The sequence below is a fragment of the Sphaerulina musiva genome (assembly GCF_000320565.1).
Source record: "Sphaerulina musiva SO2202 unplaced genomic scaffold SEPMUscaffold_8, whole genome shotgun sequence".
In the NCBI taxonomy this organism is placed as follows: domain Eukaryota; kingdom Fungi; phylum Ascomycota; class Dothideomycetes; order Mycosphaerellales; family Mycosphaerellaceae; genus Sphaerulina; species Sphaerulina musiva.
In genome coordinates, this window is record NW_016017390.1 from 534,972 (window position 1) to 555,103 (window position 20,132).

Genomic DNA, 20,132 nt, shown 5'->3' on the forward strand with positions numbered 1-20,132 from the left:
CCCAAACGCTGTTGCCTTGGGACCAGCCACACGACCGATCTGCACGACCGCTACGCCACGCCTCGCCACGCCTCGACTACCCGACTGCCTGAGTTCTAGCTGTGGATCCCCGGTTGACCTCAAGCACTAAATACCAGGCGCTCACCCCTGAATCACTCGGGAACAATGACAACAACCTAGAATATTTCGATACTTCTGCCATCAAGCCGACCACCGTGTATGCCTGGCGAGACTCACAGCAAGAGACAGATCGCGGTGGGAAGGCCATTCGTTCTGCTCATTCATACAATGTCTCCCTAACCTTTGCGCCACGCTGGCTTATACTAAGAACAAATCGGAGACTGCAAAATTGACAGTACTGTATCTAGCTGCCTGTCGCAACTCTCGTTCCTGTCTGATATGTGTACATGTACTGTGGCTAGCGGCCGATTATGTGAAGGGTATCCCAATTACCAACTGGTTTCACATATTTCTTGCTGCCTCCTGGCTGTAGGCAGAGATGCCACGCGAGCCATCTCATCATGCGATATAGGACCCAGGCGCATACGTGAGGCGAAAGGATAGTAGTCACCAATGCCCTAACCAGCCGCTCTCGTGTTCAAGATGAGCGCCACAATCAAGCTGTTGCAGGGAGTTAGTCGTCTTCATGTCCACCGACCAAAGACAGAGAAAACGTAGACATACCCGTAAAGTCCCAGCACTTCGCCGAAGATGAGAATGAGCACCATTCCGACAAAAATCCGTGACTGTTGCATGTACGCGCGTACTCCCTGCCATCCACCGTCAGTTCTCAAGTCCTCAATTGATTATACCACCACGACATACAGAATCGCCCACTATTCCTATCGCATAGCCTGCTGCTAATCCTGTCAAGCCGACTGACAGGCCGCAGGCTAGATGCATACACCCGTTGTATAAGCTGTAATGCTGTCCCGGTGGCGCTTTCATGTTGCCCGCTATTAACACTGCTACCACAAGCGCGTACACGGCGATGATTCCCGACATGACCACTGGGATCAGAGACTGCTATGGTGATCAGCAAGATTGCTCCATCGCCAGATGCTTATAGCTTGTCCTGCAGGCTTCCTCATACCTTCATGATCAGGTCCGGTCTGAAAACACCAACATTCGCAATTCCAATGCCTGATTTGGCCGTTCCATATGCTGCGCCCATGCCTGCCGATGTCTTAGTCTCCACATGAATGCCACAACTATCACGCAATGTCCGTACATCCAAAGATCATGGCAAAAGCGATGCCGCCCATGCCCAGAAACGGCGCGAACTTGGGCGTGTATTCGGACGATGATCCTACGAGGTCCGCCATGGTGAAGCTGCTCGATGAGCTCAGGGATCGTGTTATCGAGCTCGCGGTGAGCAGTATCGGGATTCTGGTGACGGTGACAGTGATGGCGGTGAAAGTGGTGGTGGTGGTGGCTGTAGCAGTGTGACGATGCGCCTGTGGACTACATGTACATGTACTGTGAATGAGCGTCAGGTCAGGTAGGCCCTTGGGCATGCATGACAGAGGCTTGGCACGCTCCCGCGGTTCCACCTCTTCGTTCACAAGCGAGGAGACTCCAGCAATGAAACAAGCTGAAAGACTAGTACTCTGCTATCTGACCGTACACAATATCCATTCACTCACATCTGGTGCACCTCATTGTTCCTGAGGAAAAGGCCCAGCCGCAGACTGGACAGGAGCAAGTCACGCTCGAAGCTTGCCAATCCGCGACTTCGTCCACCGCACCAACCCCCCACCCACCCATCCACACCATCGACGTTCCGTGGTCTCTGCGACAACGAGGTAGGCCCCAGATGGGCCGCTAGCAGCGAAACCACCACCGCCACCACCCATTCTGCCGTCGCCATGTCCTACCAGCCCCCGCAAGGCCGCCACTACGCTCGCAACTCGCCAGCCGACATCAATCCCGCGAGCAGCAATCAACGAGATGCAGCCTTCAGCAATATCTTTGGCAGCGCGCCTCCGGGTGGACGCAGCCAGACCATGACCGGGAGCAGCCCCCTCCCTCCGCAAGATCGAAGCAATACCATGTCGGGGCCTCCGCAGCAGTACATGCCGCGAGCACCACCGGTCAGGCCCGGGCAGCAGCCCAACGGCTACCCGCGACCTCCGGGATCTTCAGACGGCAGCGCGAATGGGCAGCTGCCTTATGGCATGAATGGACAGGCTGCGCAGCAACGACGTCCGCCAGTGCAAAACCTCCCGCAGCCCATCCGCCCCGATCGGGTTCCATACGGTCAGCCGCAACGACTGGATCCGCGCGGTCCCCCTCCCCCGGGCCAGCGCTCGTTCACTGGACGGCCTGGTCTACCAGGCCCCGCGCTCAACACCGACTCGTTTCGCACACAGTCGCTCGCATCAGTGCCGAGGCCTATGTACCAGCCACCGGGTGGTAGCTATCAGGCTGCTCCTGCCCAGGCCTTCCGCCAACAGCCATATATGAATCAGCACCCAGCAAGGACAACAGCGCAAGGGAGAGTCGTGCCGGATAGACCTCAGGACGAGCGGACCATGTCGATGTCATCGTACAGCCGGGATGCGGACTTTTCACAAACGGGGAGTGGGAGGAGAATACCGGCGAGAAGGCGAGAGTCTGGCGGTACAGAAATCAGCGGCTCTACCATCACAAACGGTCATGGCATAGATCCGCGAAATGGATTCCAGGGTAACGGACGACATTCTAGTAGCAGCAGCCATACCACCCAAGGTTCTCGGACCATGTCGATGGCGTCCACAGCAGTATCGCCGAATGAGCCCAATCGGCAGGGAAGCCTGCCACGGTCGGATAGTCAGCGGACTGGCACAATGGTTGCGCAGAAGAGACCATCGCTTGTGTACGGGGCACTTCTGTCGAATGTGGCAGCAGCGTTCCGTGAAAGAGTGCCATTGAGAGATCAGTGGAAGGACGGATTGGAGTACAAGAATGCCTTCACGGGGTTTGAAGCCGTCGAGCTGATCGCGTATGTGATAAGAACATCGGACCGCAACTTGGCTCTTCTTCTGGGCCGCTCCCTGGACGCGCAGAGGTTCTTTCATGAAGTCACATATGCGCACAGGCTTCGAGACTCCCCCAACGAAGTGTATCAGTTCAAAGAGACTATCAACGAGGAGGCACCCGAGGTCAATGGTGTTTTCACACTCCTGACAGAGTGCTACTCGCCAACATGTAACCGGGATAATCTCTGTTACTCGATTGCCTGTCCCCGTCGCTTGGAACAGCAGCAGCGTCTGAACATGAAGATCACGCCTGGTTTGAAGCGAGAGACCTCTCGATCAAGTTTGCACGACGAACCAGACAATGAGCAGAAGCTATGGATCAATACGGTCTCGAAGGAAGTCTCCGACAGTGTTAGTGATCGAGAGAAGAAGCGACAAGAGGTCATTTCCGAGCTGATGTATACCGAACGTGACTTCGTCAAGGACCTGGAGTATCTGCGTGACTTCTGGATCAAGCCCCTCAGGCAACCTGAACATTCACCAATTCCCGAGCACAGGCGCGAGAAATTCATTCGGACAGTATTCTCGAACTGCCAAGAAGTGCATGCTGTTAATGCTCGGATGGCGCAAGCACTGACGCGTCGTCAACAGCAGAATCCCGTGGTAAGGAACGTCGGTGACATTTTCCTGGAGTATGTGCCTCAATTTCATCCTTTCATCCGGTACGGTGCCAATCAGCTATTCGGCAAGTTCGAGTTCGAAAAAGAGAAGGGTCAAAATCCCACGTTCGCACGTTTCACGGAGGTGACCGAACGGCTGAAAGAGTCTCGAAAGCTCGAGCTGAATGGGTATCTGACGAAGCCAACGACGCGTCTGGCCAGGTATCCGCTACTTCTAGACAACGTGCTCAAGAACACAGACGAGAACAATCCTGACATTCGAGACATTCCGAAGGCTATCGAGCAGATCCGGCAGTTCTTGAGCAGAGTCAACGAGGAGTCTGGCAAGGCAGAGAACCACTTCAATCTCATGACACTGAACTCGCAGCTCAAATGGGGCAACATCCCGCACATGGACTTGAAGCTGACCGAGGAGACCCGGCAAATGATCCACAAGGGTAATCTCAAGAAGACACCAACCGCCGAGCAGGCCGACGTCACAGCCTACCTCTTCGATCATGCCGTTCTCATTGTGCGCGTCAAGACTGTCAACAAGAAAGAAGAAATTCGAGTTTACCGCAAGCCCATCCCGCTCGAGCTTCTTCAAATCAAGGAAATGGATTACGTGCTCCCAAAAATGGGCATTGCAAAGCGACCCTCGTCGAGCATGATTCCAGGCATTGCTCGTGTTGGCACGCGGCCTCCTCCAAACGAGCAAGGGTATCCGATAACATTCAAAGGACTTGGCAAGGGCGGCTATGAACTAACCCTTTTCTGTACGAATCAAATGCAACGTGAGAAGTGGATGGAGCACATCATGACCCAGAAAGAAAAGCTGTCGGAACGCCATAAGATCTTCACAATGGCTAAGCTCAATGAAGGATTTTTCAACGCCACCGTTCGAGTCAACTGTTGCAGGCCTATTGACGGCGGGAGGAAACTCGTCATTGGTACCGACTTCGGAGTCTACATTTGCGACCGGAAGCCCAAAGACGCATCGCAGAAGCCCAGGCGAATGCTGGACATCAAGCTGGTGACGCAGTTGGAAGTACTGGAGCAACACCAGATCATCATTGTGCTTGCGGATAAAGCCGTGTACAGCTTTCCATTGGAAGCATTGGAAGATGAAAGCTCTCAGGCACCCTCAAAGCGAGGACGCCGGATCTGCCATGCCAACTACATCAACGCGGGAATGTGCAATGGCCAAACCCTTGTGTGCTGTGTCAAGTCTAGCTCCCTGTCATCTACAGTCAAGGTCTTTGAGCCCATGGACTCGATGACCAAGGGCAAGAAGAAGTCTGGCTTTGCGAAGATGCTCGCCGGAGGCCAGGAAGTGCTCAAGCCCTACAAGGAATTCTATATTCCGATGGAGAGCAACAGCATCCACTTCCTTCGCAGCAAGCTTTGCGTTGGCGGTGCCAAGGGCTTTGAGATTGTCTCGCTGGAAACGCTCGAGACGCAATCTCTTCTGGACCAGGCGGACACGTCTCTCGACTTCGTCGCACGTCGCGAGAACGTCAAGCCCATCTACATTGAACGTAACACTTCCGAGTTCTTGCTGTGCTACAATGATTTCTCGTTCTATGTCAACAAGAACGGATGGCGAGCTCGAGGCGACTGGAAAATTCTCTGGGAAGGCTCACCAAATGCCTTTGCAACATGGGGCGAGAAGTACATTCTTGCTTTCGAACCTGAATTCATCGAGATTCGGCAGAGTGACACAGGCGGCCTGGTGTGTATACAAACGCACAAGAACATCCGATTTCTGCACCAGAGCACGAGAGAGGTAAGATTGCGATGGCACGCATCCTGTTCACGACTCCCACTGACCACAGCATGCAGATCCTGTTCGCCTACGAAGACGAAGTCGGCGACGATGTCATCGCCTCGCTGGATTTCTGGGGCCGACCGCAGTCCCCTTCGGCTCCCATCAAGTAGACGAATGAGCAAGCGGACGAGGTTACGAAGCGCGAGAAGACGAGTTCGCACACGGGCGAAAGGACAGGGCAAGCGCTTGCATCAGAAAGAGACTTTCTTGCACCACACAAACACACACAAGTAAGAATGCAGAGAGGCACTCATTGTGGCGTATTGTTGTTGTTGCTGCTGCTGCTGTTCTTCGAACTCTGTATTACATATATACCCCTGCCTACGACGCGTTGAGCATGGATGTGAAACACTCTCCGCGCTCGGTGTCACGTCACTTCCCACACCAGGTGGCGCAGCGGAAGCGGCCTTTGGGGAGGTGGCTGGGAGGGGGGGTTGGGGACGCGCGGGTTCGCGATGTGGAGAGAAGTTGTATATGTATATGTATATATACATGTATCTCTCTCTGATGCATCTGACTGTGATTGGACGAGGATGAAGATGAAGATGATTTGAAATTAGGGATTGAAATGACAAGTGGTAGTAGGGTGGTGGTGGTAGAGAGGCAGGAGGTATGGACCTCGTGTTTGTAGAGAGAGAAAAGGGGGGAAAGGTCTTGTGTGTGTGTCTCTGTACCTACATGTAGGTGTAAGTGAGTGAGTGAGCGAGTGGGAGCGGGAGCGGGAGCGGGTGTGTGAGTGTGTAAGTGAGTACTGTACATATGCAAGCAACTCTGAATCAGTACCTACCTACCTCACCTGGGTACATGTAGGTATAAACCTGTTATTACAGAGCCCAAAGTTCAGGTACCGTAGGGATTCATATTTCTTTCCCGCCTTTTCTTTCCCATCTACCTCAGGTACATGTAAGGTATGCATCTATCCGTCGTCGTGTTTATCTTTCCCGCTTTTTTGCTGGCTTACCTCAGGTACAGTAGCTCTGTATACATGTAGCTTGCATACCTCCTTATGTACCTTACCTAGCCACCATCTAGGTAAGGTATGGTATGGTATGGTAGGTGTTTCGATTTCGGCGGCTTTTTACTTTTGGCTAGGTAAGGCAAGGATGATTGAAAAGTCCATCCTTGGGCCTTGGCCTTGATGTGGCCAGACATATATTCATCGATTGGCAAAAGCGAAGAAGCTACGGTAAGGTACCTAGGTACATTTTCTTTTCTTTTCTTTTTTTTTCCTCGTTCCGTTTTTCGAGTGTAGATGGTGTAACTGCAGGTGGTGTATTTACTAGGTACCTACATTCTTCTTCGTATTATGTATCTACCTAGGAGTACATGTAAGTGAAGTAACCCGGAAAGGCAACTCGGATGTCAGGGTCGGCGAGCGACTACATAGGTACCTACATCTACCTATACCTACCTGTGAGTTCGCCCAGACTAGTTTTTCATGGCACTACCTAGTACATGTACCTGCCTTACCTACCTAACTTACTCAACTTCCTGAAGTACCTTAGGCACTATATACTTGCAGACCAACGCGCTATTGATCCTTGTACAGGGCATTTTCGCGTGAACTTTATGTCTCTGCTGACTTATCAATAATTAGGTACATAGGTGTCCCGACGTGCTCGTGCTCGTGCTATAATTGTACCTACCTGACCTTCAAACCTCCTACCGGGTAAAAAGGTACCTGAATCAATAATTGCTGACGCGGCCGCGCGCCTCTTTAGAATTATTACATGTATCTGTCCGTCTGTATATAGGTATAGAGAAAAAGAAAAAGAAAAAGAAAACGAGGTCTTCCAAATACATGTACATGTACCTGACAGGACGCGCGCGCGTTCGTAATACGAACTGAACTGTCTTGCCGGCTTTGAGACTATTTGTTTCGGATATTGTACGCGTCGGCAATCCGTTCGTGATAGGTAAGATGGAGGAATCGTGCAGCAGAAGTACTTTGTGGCTGCGAGCTGAAGTCCGGGACGGATAGTAGTAAGAGTAGACCCTTACAAAGCAATTCTTCGAGAGAGAGACCTGCCTTATCTCACCGGCGAAGGATTGAGATAGGTAGGTAATGCTTATGCTCATTCTCAGCTCCCAATATTCCCCAAATTCCACCAGTAAGACGAAGAATGTCAGACAGCGCCACTACCTTATCTCATTGTTGTTATCAGAGCGTGTGCGTGAATAAATTCGGGCGAAGGCTTTCATTAGACCGAAGAAGACGAAATCCCCACTTCAGCACTTCTTATTGCGCTTTTGCCAAGAGTCGCTCCTGAAGGTCCTGAAGGATCCTAGAGGAGGAGGAGGAAGAGGAGGAGCCGAGACTGTTTCTGCAAGCTACTGTAACTCCCTTGGGTAGTATTCCGGAGGTACGTTGGTCAGGTAAGGTACCTTAGGTAAGGTAGCGAAGCGTCGGTACATTGTAGTCTCTACTTCCAACGGGTGTTCTAGCCATGCGTTGAGTAGGTAAGGTCGGTAGTGATTTCAGCGCCTTTGATTCCAACGCCCGTTCGAGAATTCATATAGGAGGTAGATACCTTATCTACTATAAACTGCATCAAGATCCGGGTATACGAGTAGATATATCTGTAGTGAGTTATATTTATTTTCTGTTGAGAATCAACTGCACCTGACGAAGAGTGGTAGCGCTTTGGCATATTCACATGCAAAACATTTTACGGTTTGGAGCTGTTTAGGCGAGTCCCGGATATAGGTAGTAGTGTTTGGCCTTCCGGAGGCCGTGTGCTGTTATCGGTCGGTTCTTACCTGCCTGACCTACATTACCTGTATAAGGTATGTACGCGGGCACGTCGAGTTTGTGTTGATCGTAAGTGACGAATAAAGAAGGACTCCGCCACGCAAGGTGTAGCCAAAGATAAGGTATGTCAAAGTGCATGCATGCATGCAACATCTCGTCAACAACGGCGAAACAAAAAAGCATCGTAAAGAAAATCTGAGACGTGCATATGTAGTTCTAGCGGTAAAATGGCGCCATTGGAACATGGGCTTGCTCCCCGAAGCTGGGTTTGCAGACCTCCGATCCCCAGATCTTTGTGAACCTTCATCATGTTTATCGTCTTTCTCTGCTCGTGGAATGTGTTTCAGAGTCAACCAATCAAAACCAAAACATACTTCCTCCAGTGAGTGATCGCTGACCGGTGCAGGATTGAGGATTGATGTGGTCGAGTGAGCACGATGGCGGGTGTCGTCGAACGCGATCGCCGACGGAGACGTTGGTACAGAAGACGATGCGATTAAACCAGTAGGATTGACATGTGCTGCACGAGGTGAGTCGTGGGAAGCTTCTGCGGCCGAGTAGTGGTCCACCTGCGTTGCGTTCCAGAAGCTGCCCGATGCCCTGCCCTGCCCTGCCCACCCATCGCTCATGGAGGGAGGATTGCTTCCATTGTTCGTCGTGGTGTCGACGGGTGGACATACCAAAAGAGGTCGGCAACAAAGTCGGTCGCGTGTGACAGGTGTTTGTGTCCACGTTTCACGGCTCATGAGACGTCCTCTCGTTCTACGCTGAATCCTCGGGTTGGGTCGAGGTGACCTTTTCGGTGACCTTTACGGTACACTTTCTCATCCTGGGACCACCCACCGCGCACCATCGTCTACGTCATCCTTCACGGTGGAGAGGGACGGGAGTCTGAGGGACATTGCGCAATTGAGTTTGGGTTTTCGGCATCGTCCAGCCATCCGCGTGGCAGTTGTCGACAAGAAGTTAGAAGTTCAGGTGTACCTTACTGTTCCTTGCTGTGGACCAGAACTGTCGGACGTAGAGTGTGACAGATTTATCTGCAGCCGGCGTGAGTACTGTAGTTAAACGAGGATAGTCTGAAGCGTGCCATCTCGTCAACCTGTAACCCCCTCCGTAATGAATGGCATTTGTGGGACTACACTGCAAAGTGCAAAAGGGAAAAGGGAAGGGAGGCCGACAGAACTACCGTTGCTGATCGCAGGCGGGAGTGGGAGAACTAGCAGTAGCGTAGGAGTCGCCGCGTGTACCTCCCGCCAAACCGCCATAGGGGATAGGTTCGACCCTGTCACCCTGGTGTACCACCTCCTACTGGCGGAGGGCGTTGCCCGTTGTGTCGTGTACATGTACCGTAGTATGCAGGCGGGACAATCAATTACATTAGGTAGCGCCTCTCAGCGATTAGGTATCATTTCATGCTAGGAGGCTGGAGCTACAGACTGGAGTCACCGACCTGACCTGACCTGCCTGATCCTCTCCTTCGCCGGCCTGCGACTGGACCGGCGCGCAACGCTGAACGACACTTACTGCGGTCCGCGTGTGCACAGGAGGACTCGTCACGCACCGTCCAGTCGTGGCAGACGACACTATCATCATCCACGCACTGCACTTTGCTCCATGTAGAATGGGCCCCCGAACGAGGGGGAGCCACTGCGCAGTGACCACGGAACCAGCCCCCTGTGAAACCGGCCGATCCCATTCATTCATCATTCTTTGAAAGTTGATGAAACGCGCATACCACCACTCCAAACCGCGCAAATCGTCACCTTATCCCCACCCCTGTTCTCATCATCACCACCACCACCACACCACTGCTGAGCTTCATATTCTCTCCTTGCTCCAGCTCGCTGTCCACACGCTCTTCCACCCTTCTTCTTTCCGATCTGCCTTTTTTCTCCCCCATGGCCTTCTTCTTTTGACGCGCCTCCGCTCTCGCCCGCCTGGCAACCGAGCTTACCTTTCTGCCGGACGTTACACGCGAAGAACTATCTTGGGACAGAGAGGCCACAGGACAGGACTCGGCGACGGCGACGACGACGACGACGATTGGTGGAGGCTCAAGTGCATGAGTAGAACGATTGATTGCACGCTTCTCTGGACTGCCCGGCGCGTCTGCATCCGCATACAGACCTCCACATCCTCATCCTCATCCTCCCACCCAACAGGTACGTCCATGGTTGTCGGCGGCTTGCCTCGAGCTACCACTTTCTTATTGTCTGCATCCTCATCCTCCTCCTCCGTGTTGTGGGCGTCTACGGGTCGGAAACGCGCTCAGCAGGTAGAACTAGCGGAGGTACTGGTGCTCGCCTGATCCCAAAATACATCCATCGTCCCTGCCAGCTAGCCCAAGGTACTTGTACCTACTACCCAAGGTAGCTACAGTACCTGTACCTGAGGGTCCTGAGCCTTCTCCCCTTCTTCCCTGCTCCACCATCGCCCTTCCATCCTTCGTCCTCCATGCAGCCACATTACTCCGGACCGTAGTCGGACTGCGATGATTGCGGCGCATCACTCACTCGCTACAAATATACATGCACCATCCACACCGCACAGACACCGTCTGTCCCCAGCCTTATCGTGCGCGGACATTGACCATACCTTATAGCAGGGGTGTCGACCACCGGACCACCAAGAAGCTTCCCACGCTTCATCCGTTCTCTGAGATAAAAAGTTGGGACCTGCCTTGCCGGCAACAACCACAATTGCACAGCACAGAAGCTGCCAAGCTCCCACTCGCCCAATCCTCTCGATACCTACCCACTCTCGCTACCTTTCCCTCGTCGACTTCACCACCGAGACGCCCGCACGAGGACCATGTTGACCTTCCGGCGTGCCCTTGCGGTCGCTGCTCTCATACTCACCTGCTTCCTGCTTCTACGGAATACCCACGGCCTCCGACAACCTAGCCCGCCCCGAATCAACAATTCGCCCAAACCGACTGGCACTCACGCCGACAATAGAAAGATCGTCGAGGCTGTGCCGGAGCCGGCAAAAGGCGATGCATCGAACACAAAGCCAGTTGCTTCAGCCATACCGGAGAAGTCGTGGAAGGGGGATAGTGCAGGTCGCGTCGCACTTTCGAAAAAGCCGAAGCCACAAATCGCCTTGTCAGAGCTTAAGCTGAAACCGCTGCGACAGCAGCTGGCGTACGCGTTCCCATACGACGCAGAGAGTCGATTCCCGGCATACATTTGGCAAACGTGGAAGGTAACTCCCGCTTCAGGGGAGTTCCACGAGGAGTGGCGACCTGCGGAGGCATCATGGACAGAACTCCATCCCAGCTTTGTGCACGAAGTCATCACGGACTCTGTTGCCGTGCACCTGATTAAGCACTTCTATGCGAGTATCCCGGAAGTCGTGCAGGCCTACGAAGCCCTCCCAGAAGCCGTGCTGAAGGCAGACTTCTTCCGCTACCTCATTCTGCTGGCGAGGGGTGGCATCTACTCCGACATCGATACCACGGCCCTGAAATCTGCTGTCGAGTGGGTCCCGCCTGAGGTGTCGCGAAGCACCTATGGCTTGGTCGTTGGTATTGAAGCAGATCCCGATCGCGAAGACTGGCACGATTGGTACTCGCGTCGCATTCAATTCTGTCAATGGACGATTCAGGCAAAGCCTGGTCACCCCGTTCTCGTTGATGTCGTCGCGACTATCACGGAAGAGGTGCACCGAAGAAAGAAGGCTGGCGAACTACACACCACGATCAGTGGACCGGCCAGTGTGGTCGAGTTCACAGGGCCCGCTCTCTGGACCGATGCCATCTTTAAATTCTTCAACAACCCCGATTATTTCGACATGAGCACGAGTAAAGGCAACATTACGTGGCAACAATTCACCGGCATCACAGCCGCGAAGAAGGTGGGCGATGTTGTTGTATTGCCAATTACATCTTTCTCGCCTGGCGTGGGCCAAATGGGAGCTAAAGATGTCGATGATCCAATGGCATTCGTGCATCACACGTTCGAAGGTATGCCCTCGTCACTCACTCAAACCCTGTAATCTCGGTTGTACTGACTGGTGACATTTAGGCACCTGGAAACCCGAAAGCGAACGTCATATCGGCGAAAAAGAGTGAGAACTACTCCTTACGCTAAGATAGACACCATGGCTAGGATCACCGCGTGATTTTCGCCAAAAGCACAAAGCGATCGATCGCATGCCGAACACCGTGCCGCACGCGCGGTAAACATGCCTGCATTTCACCACAGACCAGCAACACGTGCGAGGAACGTGCATGGACATAGAAAGTCAGAGAGAGTCGGCTTGAGAGCAAGCGCGGCAAGTTGCTGCTTGCACATATACACGGCCACCAGCCCCAGGATTTGCGTGACTGCACCACGAGAACAGGCGCGAGTTTTTCACCTCGGCCACAGGGTATAGAAGAATCACAGGGAATGATGATGAGCATTGCAGGTGTTTTTTTCTCTGCTTGATACATCGCTATTCAAGTGCTGAATGGCGCGCTTTTTGATTTTGCTTTTTTCTGCATCTTTTTGCTTCTTGAAATGGGATGAATGGATGGGATGGGCATAGCGGCGGCGTCTTGCTGCATTTTGGCGGCCTGTTTCTTAGAGATCTTTTGAAGATTGAGAGAGAGGGGGGGGGGAGGGGGGGAGAGAGAGAGACAGAGAGAGAGATGCCAAAAGGCATGGCATGGCCTCTGTCGGACATGCTATTGCATGCAGATCATATAGCAGATCATATCAGAAAGAGAGACACACAGAGAGACATTGAATGCAACAAATCTGTCTCCTCTACGCAAAAACTTCATGAACTACTACTTATTTATTCCACATGGCGCGCATCGTCTCATGTCACAAATACATGTACCTACCTTACCTTGGGGAAGTATCCAAGGAGCGACATTCTATGACATGGCACAGTGGTCAGTCAGTCAGTCAGTCAAGTCACACAAATGCTGATCATGTTACTCTGGAGGTGAAGCAAGCATTATTTACATACCTTATCTAGGTAATTCGCCATCACCTACCTCACAATTCCAAGCACCCATACCTCCACAACGGGAGCAATTCGAGGCCCTCTAGGTGGCCCGCCACAGAAATAGTGTCCACATACGAACCGTCCTGTGATACACATCTTCTCGGGATCAAGTCTCGGGGAAAGAATACTAGGTATATTCGTGCTATATAGATCTGTAGCTTGCGTAAAAGCGTCACACCAAAAGATAGTAGAAAGTAGGTATTGAAGCTGTACAATGTCAGTCACATGGCAAGCTCGAGCTGCTTCCGGTCTCATGTCCAGTCATGCTTCATATCGAATCGCTTACAGGCGACATCGCCTTGCAACTTCATGCGATACGGAAAAGAGAGGTCGTGAATGCCATTCATCATCGGCGTCGGCCAGTGTCACGATACGGTCCCACCAGAGCCAGCAAGATGCCCCCATTGTCGTTGCCAGACCTCAATGTTCTTCTGCAAACTGAGACCCATCTCAAAGGCAGACTGTCCCTCTCCGGATCGATCGCTTGACGGTGTTGCATCGCTCCCCAAAGGTTGTACTGCACCTCCTAACATCAGTCCGCTTATCTCGGTACCTTGTGGACTACCCTCACCACTTGCTGATTGCAGATGTTCCGTATCGGCTTTGTGCCGCTCCACATATGCACTCATGCTCACCAGCGCAGCTTGCATGTTCGTGAACGTGCGCTCTACTGGCTCATTGTCCGCCTTCACACCATTTCCATTCGCAGTCTTCTTGCCTCTACCAAATTTGCCCTTGCCTGTACCTGTAGGGACTTCAGGAGCACCCGGGCTCTGCTTGCTACCATTGTTGTCACCATTGGTCAAGTTCTCGGTCGTTTCGTCACCGCTCCCGGGGGGCTGGTTCAGGGTCTTCTTTCTGCCGTGGGGTGAGGCTGCGGCCTGTTCCAGTTTGGCTTTGGTATATTGGTTGTTGCCCAGTTTCTTCGCTGGCTTCTTGCCTGGTCCCTTTCTGTACGTAGTCTTCTCGGCGGCTGGCGGTGATGGCGGCTGGGACGAAGGGGGCGGAGGGGAAGCTTTGGCATTCAGTGTGGGCTCAGGGTTCGTTTCCTCGGCTTGCTCAGGGTCTGAGAGACGGTCAGCATCAGTCAGATCAGTGCTTGCTCCGAATTCAAGCTCACCATCACCACCACGTCTACTTCTTGCACGTTCTTGTCTTCTCCCTGCAGCTTCGGATCGTGTCCTCTCCTTCTCTTGCTCCCGTTTCTCGAGCAATTCTCTCTTGGCCTTTCCCTTGCCTGTAGTCTGATCTTCAGAGTCCTCGGTATGGGGAGAAATGTTCCTTGCCGCGAGCGGTATCGACTCTGACGATCGGCGTTGGCGCTTGTGGTCCGACTTGCTCCTGTAATCGTATCAGCTCCTGAGTCTGCCGCGATTGCACCTACGCTTTTGTCTCTACTCACTCCTCGCTGCTGTCGTCTCTCGTGCGTTTGCCATTCCTGCGGCCAGTTCCTCCCTTACTTGACACTTCCCGCGTACTCCTCTCGATCGCGATCCTGATTTGTTCCTCCTCTTCGTCATGCTCTTTGCTTCGCATGGTGGCACGTCGCTTGCCGGTAGCTGGATCGACGCTTGCTCTGGATGCGAGACTCTCACGCTCTTTCCGCGCCTTGTCATCAGGCTTGCTGACGGAGTTCTTGCGCGTAGAGGCTTTGGGATGGAGTGGGAGGTAGAGGGAGTAGCTTTGCCTGTCGTCCTCGATCTTAGCAGCTGCTCGTCGAGTGGGAATGTCATGGTAGCGCGCCATGGCTACCTATCAGTGTCGCGGTGTCCAAAGAAGTGTGTTGTCGCAGTAATGAACGTCAAACAATATTGAGTTGCAAGTATTGGAGGTGGAAGCAGTCCGACGGGTCTGTTGCCAGTGACCTTGCAGCTGCAGTTGAAGCTGCCTCCTGCCATCGTCTTCCCGCCATGTGCGCCATTGCCCTTATACAGGGAAATCGCCATTATGGCGTGACGTGATATGGCATGTGGTGAGGGTGAAGGAAAGAACAGACGTACCCTCGTGAATCTGTACCGAGAGCGTGCAGCTTCGGTCGACACCGCTCGCAGAAGTACTTCTCCGGTGTCAAGTTTTCCGCGACAATGCCTACGCAGCCTCCATGCTGCCAGACTGAGCAGCCATCGCACAGGATGAATAGTTCGCCAGCATCTTCCGCCTGCGCGTCTGGAAGGCCCGCGAACGCCTCGCTCAATGGAGGACCAGGATATTCTTGTAGGCCGCATATGCATCGCGTGATCTCATCTTCGTCCATAGCTTCTTCATCGGGATCCTCTACGGCATCCTCTGTCTTACTGGGGTCGTCGTCTTTGTGGGCGACTTGAGATCGCTGGCTTCGCCGCGGCGGCTCACTGATGTCCTCGGAGGACAGTGATCGTGGAGTGGCAGACTTTGCGTTATTCGTTCCTCGCACGTTTCGATCCTGCCGTGTGGAGGATATGGTGGATGATGTCGTAGAAGCTGGTGCCGCTGGCGGTGCTCCCCTCGTGCTCCGCCTTGCCGGCGGCGACGGCGGCATCGTGGTAATTCGACTTATCCAAAATCCGCGAATCTTTCAGAAGTCGTTCCTAGGATGAGTACAATGATAAGGAAAGTCGAGTTCCCGCCCGAAAGCTGCTTGTCAGGAGCAGAATGTCGGTGGGTGGGAAATGTTCGCGTGCAGCAAAGCTCCGAATCTGGCGGTGGATAGCGATTGGGACGGGCAAGAGGGCGAGCTAACAAGTTTGTGACACGCTCTAGGTCCGGCGTGCGAGTCTGCTGCGTGGGCGGATGGGGGGCGGTGGTGGCGGTAGTGGTGGTGGTGGTGGTGTTCAGAGAGAAGAGGCGTGCAGAGAGTAGTAGAGCACGCACCGCGATGGATCGCTCCATCGTTACCCTTCAGAGCAGCACACTAGAGCACAGCGGAGTAGAATCGGCCCTCGGGCCTAGCGGGCCGAAGCGGTCTTTCTGCCTGAAGTAGGCGTTCGCGGTCAGGCATTCACATCAGCGCACACTCGCTGGGAAAGACGGCCAGATCGGAAGAAGGTTGTGGAGCCTCGACGAAAGACGGCGTCCAGTTTGTCCCAGATGGCGCCATGCCATGTTGGGGTCGTTCCGATTCGTCGCGTTGTGGTCGTTGGATGTTGTTTCCATCTCAAAGGCGAGGCAGCGGGAGAAGCGAGGAAATGGAAAGCCGGAAGCTGGAGAAGACTTCGTAGAGGGCCCGCGGCACGAGGTTGGAGGGTGCACAACGGAAGTGCACACTGCCGCCAGTATGACTGCGTGGGGCAAGCATGACTGTGTCGCTTCTCACTCCGTTGTGTCGATGGCAGAAAGGTCAGGTACACATATGTACCTTTAGGTAGGTAACGGTCGTCGGTGCATACGATAATAACAATAATCATCATCATAATAAGCTGTTCCATTACGGGCCGTCCAGTGCTGTTCGGCAGCGGCAAAACAAAGTCAGAGACATTAATCTTCAAAAGTAGAGGTACAGAGCGGCGCCTCCACTTGAACTTACATGGCCCAATACCTCATAGTAATAGTAATAAACAAATGAACAAATACTACCTGGAAGGCTGGCTCACGCACAAGGTCGGACAGCGCTGTGATACTGCTACGGGGCAGAAGCATCCTACTGCTAGGAGAGGTCCATTATCTGACTGCCCTGTGAGTGATCCTCCGGCCTCCCTCCTCCCTGCTCCCTATAATATGCCCCCCGTCTCCGTACAAGATACAGACCAAACACGCTCTGCCCTGCATATCGGCAGAGGAAGTACGCAAAAAGATCCGTCGCAAAACTGGCCGAGGCAACGAGGCGTGTGCATGCTGTGCTTATCAGTACGACAGTGGAGGTACCTACCTCGTTGTGACGCCGAACAAAAAAAAATACAACACCATCATCATCATCATCACAGTACATGACGACTGTCGTCCAACAAGGGGGCATGCTATCACCCTATCTAGGTACATTTCCTATCCAGACTACCCAGATACTGTATCTCATGGTGGGTTTCACCCGGGCGTTTTCAGATATCTCCAGCCGCAATAATGATATTCGGCCAAGCCACTCTGGATCCACCAACCGAAGCTCTCTTTCTCTCTTTCTTTCCATACAGGCGGACAGCAGCTCATGTGTATTATTGTACAATATCATATCTTGCATATAGCTGAATATCTCAATCCTTCTCCGACCTCCTCCTTTGACCCATTTCGACCACCCGATCGCGGACTACCTTATTTTCAGCATGTCAGGACCGCTCGAGAAGCACGAGCAACACCATCATCATGTCTTCGGCCAGGATGCGCAGGAAGAAGTGGCACTCGAAGCATTGGGATACCAACAAGAACTCAAACGAAGCTTTGGTCTGATTTCCATGATTGGCTTCTCGTTTTCCATTGTGACTTCGTGGTCTGCACTATCTGGAGTCTTGATCATTGGCGCAGAGAGCGGCGGTCCCCCCGTGATGATATGGTCTTGGATAGGAATATGCGCGGCATCTCTAGCGGTGGCATACAGTGAGTCGAGTGACTGGTGACTACCTACCTATGATGAAGAAATACGTTCGAATGCAGGCAGCCTTTTGCCTTTTTCGAGACGCACACTGACACATCGAGCGACTACCTGTAGGCATGGCTGAGATGTGCTCAGCTTACCCGGTAGCAGGAGGCCAGTACAGTTGGGTCGCAATGCTTGCACCGAAAAAGGTCGCTCGAGGACTCAGCTACATATGCGGCTGGTTTATGCTGATCGGTCTCCTTGCAATGGGTGCTACGAACAACTTCATCGTTGCCAACTTCATTCTGGGGGTGTCGAACCTCAACCATCCATCGTATGTGATACAGCGCTGGCAGACAGTCTTGGTTGCATACGGCGTTGGTCTTGCGAGTCTCGCATTCAACATTTTAGGGCCAAAGCTGCTCGAAAAGGTCAGCCGAGGGCTTTTGATATGGAATGTGTGCGCGTTCTTCATCATTGTCATCACGATTCTATCAATGAACGATCACAAGCAATCGGCAGCTTTTGTTTTTCGGGACTTCGTCAACGAGACGGGCTTCAGCCGATCGTACACGGCAATCATCGGATTGCTCCAGGCAGCTTTTGGTATGTGCTGCTATGATGCTCCTGCTCATATGGTTGAGGAGATACACAATCCACGAAAAGAGGCACCGCGAGCTATCATCCTGTCCGTCTATCTCGGCTTCATCACTGGTTTCGTCTTCCTGATCGCAGCGTGCTTCTGCATGGCTGGCATAGAGGAAACTGCTCTCTCGTCCACCGGCGTACCCATCATTGAGATATTCTACAACAGTACGGCTTCCCGTGCAGGTGCTTCATGCCTGACCGTACTGCTGATAGTCATTGGCATGGGAGGTTCTAACGCTCTTACTGTGACGGGTGGCAGGGCGGTGTTTGCCTTCGCCAGAGACCGAGGATTGCCGTTCTCCCCAATCTGGGCCAAGGTAGAGAAGAAGTCGCAAATCCCAGTCATGGCCATCTGCTTGACAGTAGCTGTCCAAATGGCACTAAACAGCATATATTTTGGCACAGTGACTGGGTTCAACACCGTTGTATCCATCGCCACTTTGGGCTTCTGTAGGTTGTTCCCGCGACAGGAGAGGGAGAGAAAGAGGCTGAGAGAGCTGTCGTGCATGCCAAGATGGAATGCCGATGCCTACGGGTGCTGATGTGTTGTCACAGATGTTTCGTATGCAATGCCTCTTCTGACTCGCTTGGCAAGTCTTCTGTTTGCAGGCTCGCGAGGACCTGCAGCCACGATCCAAGGAGGGCTGTACACATTGGGCCGGTGGAGTGTACCTATGAACTCGATCGGTTTATTGTACCTGCTCTTCACAAGCATAACATTTAACTTTCCCACGATCAGCCCCGTCGACAGCGAAAATATGTAAGCCTTAGCTGCCTTACCCCCCTTGTGCCGAGACCATGAAACTTGGAATGTCTTGGCGGCCATTTGCTGATGACACCGTGCCTATCCAGGAACTACACTTCAGCTGCAGTCGGAGCCATCATGCTCATCTCCCTCGTCACCTGGATCACGACGGGCAAGAGACAATTCGCGGGGCCGGAGATTGTGCATCCTGCGGTCATTATCGAAGGCAGAGAGCCACATCATGATGCTCTTGACGAAGACCTCATCCATGAAGGCCGATCCATTGCTGTCAGCACCAAAGGTCAGCAGTAGGTACTGTAGCAGTAGCCATGCAGCCTTGCGAGCGTGTCCGATTCGCAGTTGTCAGTGGTCGCCATGCTGATATGCATATCTCCTCTACCACAGCACAGTCCCACGGAAATGCCAACTCCACCAGCAATCCGCAGATGACCGAAAGGGTATGTGTGCAACTTTCATTGGGCTTGGCCAGTATCGAACCAAGGCCTTAGTAGGCTTGGAACGTCGCAACACTCCACAGATCATCCACAGAGTTTGCACCGTCGCAGTGCTTGTAGCACAATGCTTGTCTCGTGATACTGCCTGCAAATGAAGTAGCAGGAGTACGGCGTAGCTCCTGTCACCGCCCGTATCACGCACTCGTGGTATCCCGTCGTATCCTGTAGGAGGTAGCGCGGGCTGATGAGACGAGACGCGATTGTCCGTCGATTACCTAGGTACTGATACATGTACCCTTAGACGCGAAGCAGATCACTTGTCCGGTCTTATCACGTATAAGAATACCTACTAGGAGGTATTAGGTAGAAGAAGGTCGGACCGTGACGGAATCATACTACTACCTCCTACTAGTAGGTAGTAGGTATTCGGTACATACCTAGGTACAGTAGGTACATGTAGTAGTAGATGATCTCCAAATGGAAGTGCGGGCATGGTACATGTATTCACCCAGTCACCAGAATCACCACCCCACGGCCCCTCGCGGCTATCCCACTCTGGGACCTCTGGGCGATGTCTTTCTTTCGGTTGATGAGCACCGGAATA

The 20,132-nt window shown here is 52.9% G+C and overlaps 8 protein-coding genes across 8 annotated transcripts; 4 read left to right on the forward strand and 4 right to left on the reverse strand.

Annotated features, from left to right (window-relative positions):
* Nucleotides 1-246: 246 nt before the first annotated feature.
* On the reverse strand, nucleotides 247-1,450 carry SEPMUDRAFT_150581 (V-type ATPase). The gene is made up of 5 exons (XM_016906269.1): nucleotides 1,232-1,450; nucleotides 1,094-1,176; nucleotides 826-1,023; nucleotides 685-770; nucleotides 247-621 (listed from the first exon to the last, which is right to left on the reverse strand). The coding sequence occupies exons 1-5, from the start codon at nucleotides 1,323-1,325 to the stop codon at nucleotides 579-581; spliced, it is 504 nt and encodes a 167-aa protein (XP_016758610.1). The 5' UTR covers nucleotides 1,326-1,450; the 3' UTR covers nucleotides 247-578.
* A 326-nt stretch (nucleotides 1,451-1,776) lies between these two features.
* SEPMUDRAFT_150582 (CNH-domain-containing protein) lies at nucleotides 1,777-6,233 on the forward strand. Its single transcript, XM_016906270.1, has 2 exons — nucleotides 1,777-5,405; nucleotides 5,462-6,233. The coding sequence occupies exons 1-2, from the start codon at nucleotides 1,869-1,871 to the stop codon at nucleotides 5,555-5,557; spliced, it is 3,633 nt and encodes a 1,210-aa protein (XP_016758611.1). The 5' UTR covers nucleotides 1,777-1,868; the 3' UTR covers nucleotides 5,558-6,233.
* A 1,900-nt stretch (nucleotides 6,234-8,133) lies between these two features.
* On the reverse strand, nucleotides 8,134-10,802 carry SEPMUDRAFT_157703 (uncharacterized protein; the record flags this gene model as incomplete). Its single annotated transcript, XM_016907747.1, has 8 exons — nucleotides 10,330-10,802; nucleotides 9,938-10,160; nucleotides 9,764-9,876; nucleotides 9,389-9,507; nucleotides 9,184-9,301; nucleotides 8,574-8,768; nucleotides 8,208-8,394; nucleotides 8,134-8,186 (listed from the first exon to the last, which is right to left on the reverse strand). The coding sequence occupies exons 1-8, from the start codon at nucleotides 10,372-10,374 to the stop codon at nucleotides 8,134-8,136; spliced, it is 1,053 nt and encodes a 350-aa protein (XP_016758612.1). The 5' UTR covers nucleotides 10,375-10,802.
* On the forward strand, nucleotides 10,012-12,836 carry SEPMUDRAFT_150583 (glycosyltransferase family 32 protein). The gene is made up of 3 exons (XM_016906271.1): nucleotides 10,012-10,364; nucleotides 10,810-12,166; nucleotides 12,228-12,836. Exons 2-3 carry the CDS (start codon nucleotides 11,014-11,016, stop codon nucleotides 12,272-12,274), a joined length of 1,200 nt encoding a protein of 399 aa, XP_016758613.1. The 5' UTR covers nucleotides 10,012-10,364; nucleotides 10,810-11,013; the 3' UTR covers nucleotides 12,275-12,836.
* A 481-nt stretch (nucleotides 12,837-13,317) lies between these two features.
* On the reverse strand, nucleotides 13,318-16,541 carry SEPMUDRAFT_150587 (uncharacterized protein). The gene is made up of 5 exons (XM_016906272.1): nucleotides 15,201-16,541; nucleotides 14,603-14,887; nucleotides 14,321-14,541; nucleotides 13,772-14,266; nucleotides 13,318-13,717 (listed from the first exon to the last, which is right to left on the reverse strand). The coding sequence occupies exons 1-5, from the start codon at nucleotides 15,716-15,718 to the stop codon at nucleotides 13,566-13,568; spliced, it is 1,671 nt and encodes a 556-aa protein (XP_016758614.1). The 5' UTR covers nucleotides 15,719-16,541; the 3' UTR covers nucleotides 13,318-13,565.
* SEPMUDRAFT_127203 (uncharacterized protein) lies at nucleotides 15,012-16,541 on the reverse strand. The gene has a single exon (XM_016902133.1). The coding sequence runs from the start codon at nucleotides 16,066-16,068 to the stop codon at nucleotides 15,733-15,735; it is 336 nt and encodes a 111-aa protein (XP_016758615.1). The 5' UTR covers nucleotides 16,069-16,541; the 3' UTR covers nucleotides 15,012-15,732.
* An 888-nt stretch (nucleotides 16,542-17,429) lies between these two features.
* Nucleotides 17,430-19,385, forward strand: SEPMUDRAFT_134841 (GABA permease; the record flags this gene model as incomplete). The annotated part of the gene is made up of 4 exons (XM_016902664.1): nucleotides 17,430-17,700; nucleotides 17,813-18,778; nucleotides 18,884-19,088; nucleotides 19,181-19,385. The coding sequence occupies 4 exons, from the start codon at nucleotides 17,430-17,432 to the stop codon at nucleotides 19,383-19,385; spliced, it is 1,647 nt and encodes a 548-aa protein (XP_016758616.1).
* A 14-nt stretch (nucleotides 19,386-19,399) lies between these two features.
* SEPMUDRAFT_150589 (uncharacterized protein) lies at nucleotides 19,400-19,930 on the forward strand (the record flags this gene model as incomplete). The annotated part of the gene is made up of 1 exon (XM_016906273.1): nucleotides 19,400-19,930. The coding sequence occupies one exon, from the start codon at nucleotides 19,403-19,405 to the stop codon at nucleotides 19,580-19,582; it is 180 nt and encodes a 59-aa protein (XP_016758617.1). The 3' UTR covers nucleotides 19,583-19,930.
* Nucleotides 19,931-20,132: the final 202 nt, after the last annotated feature.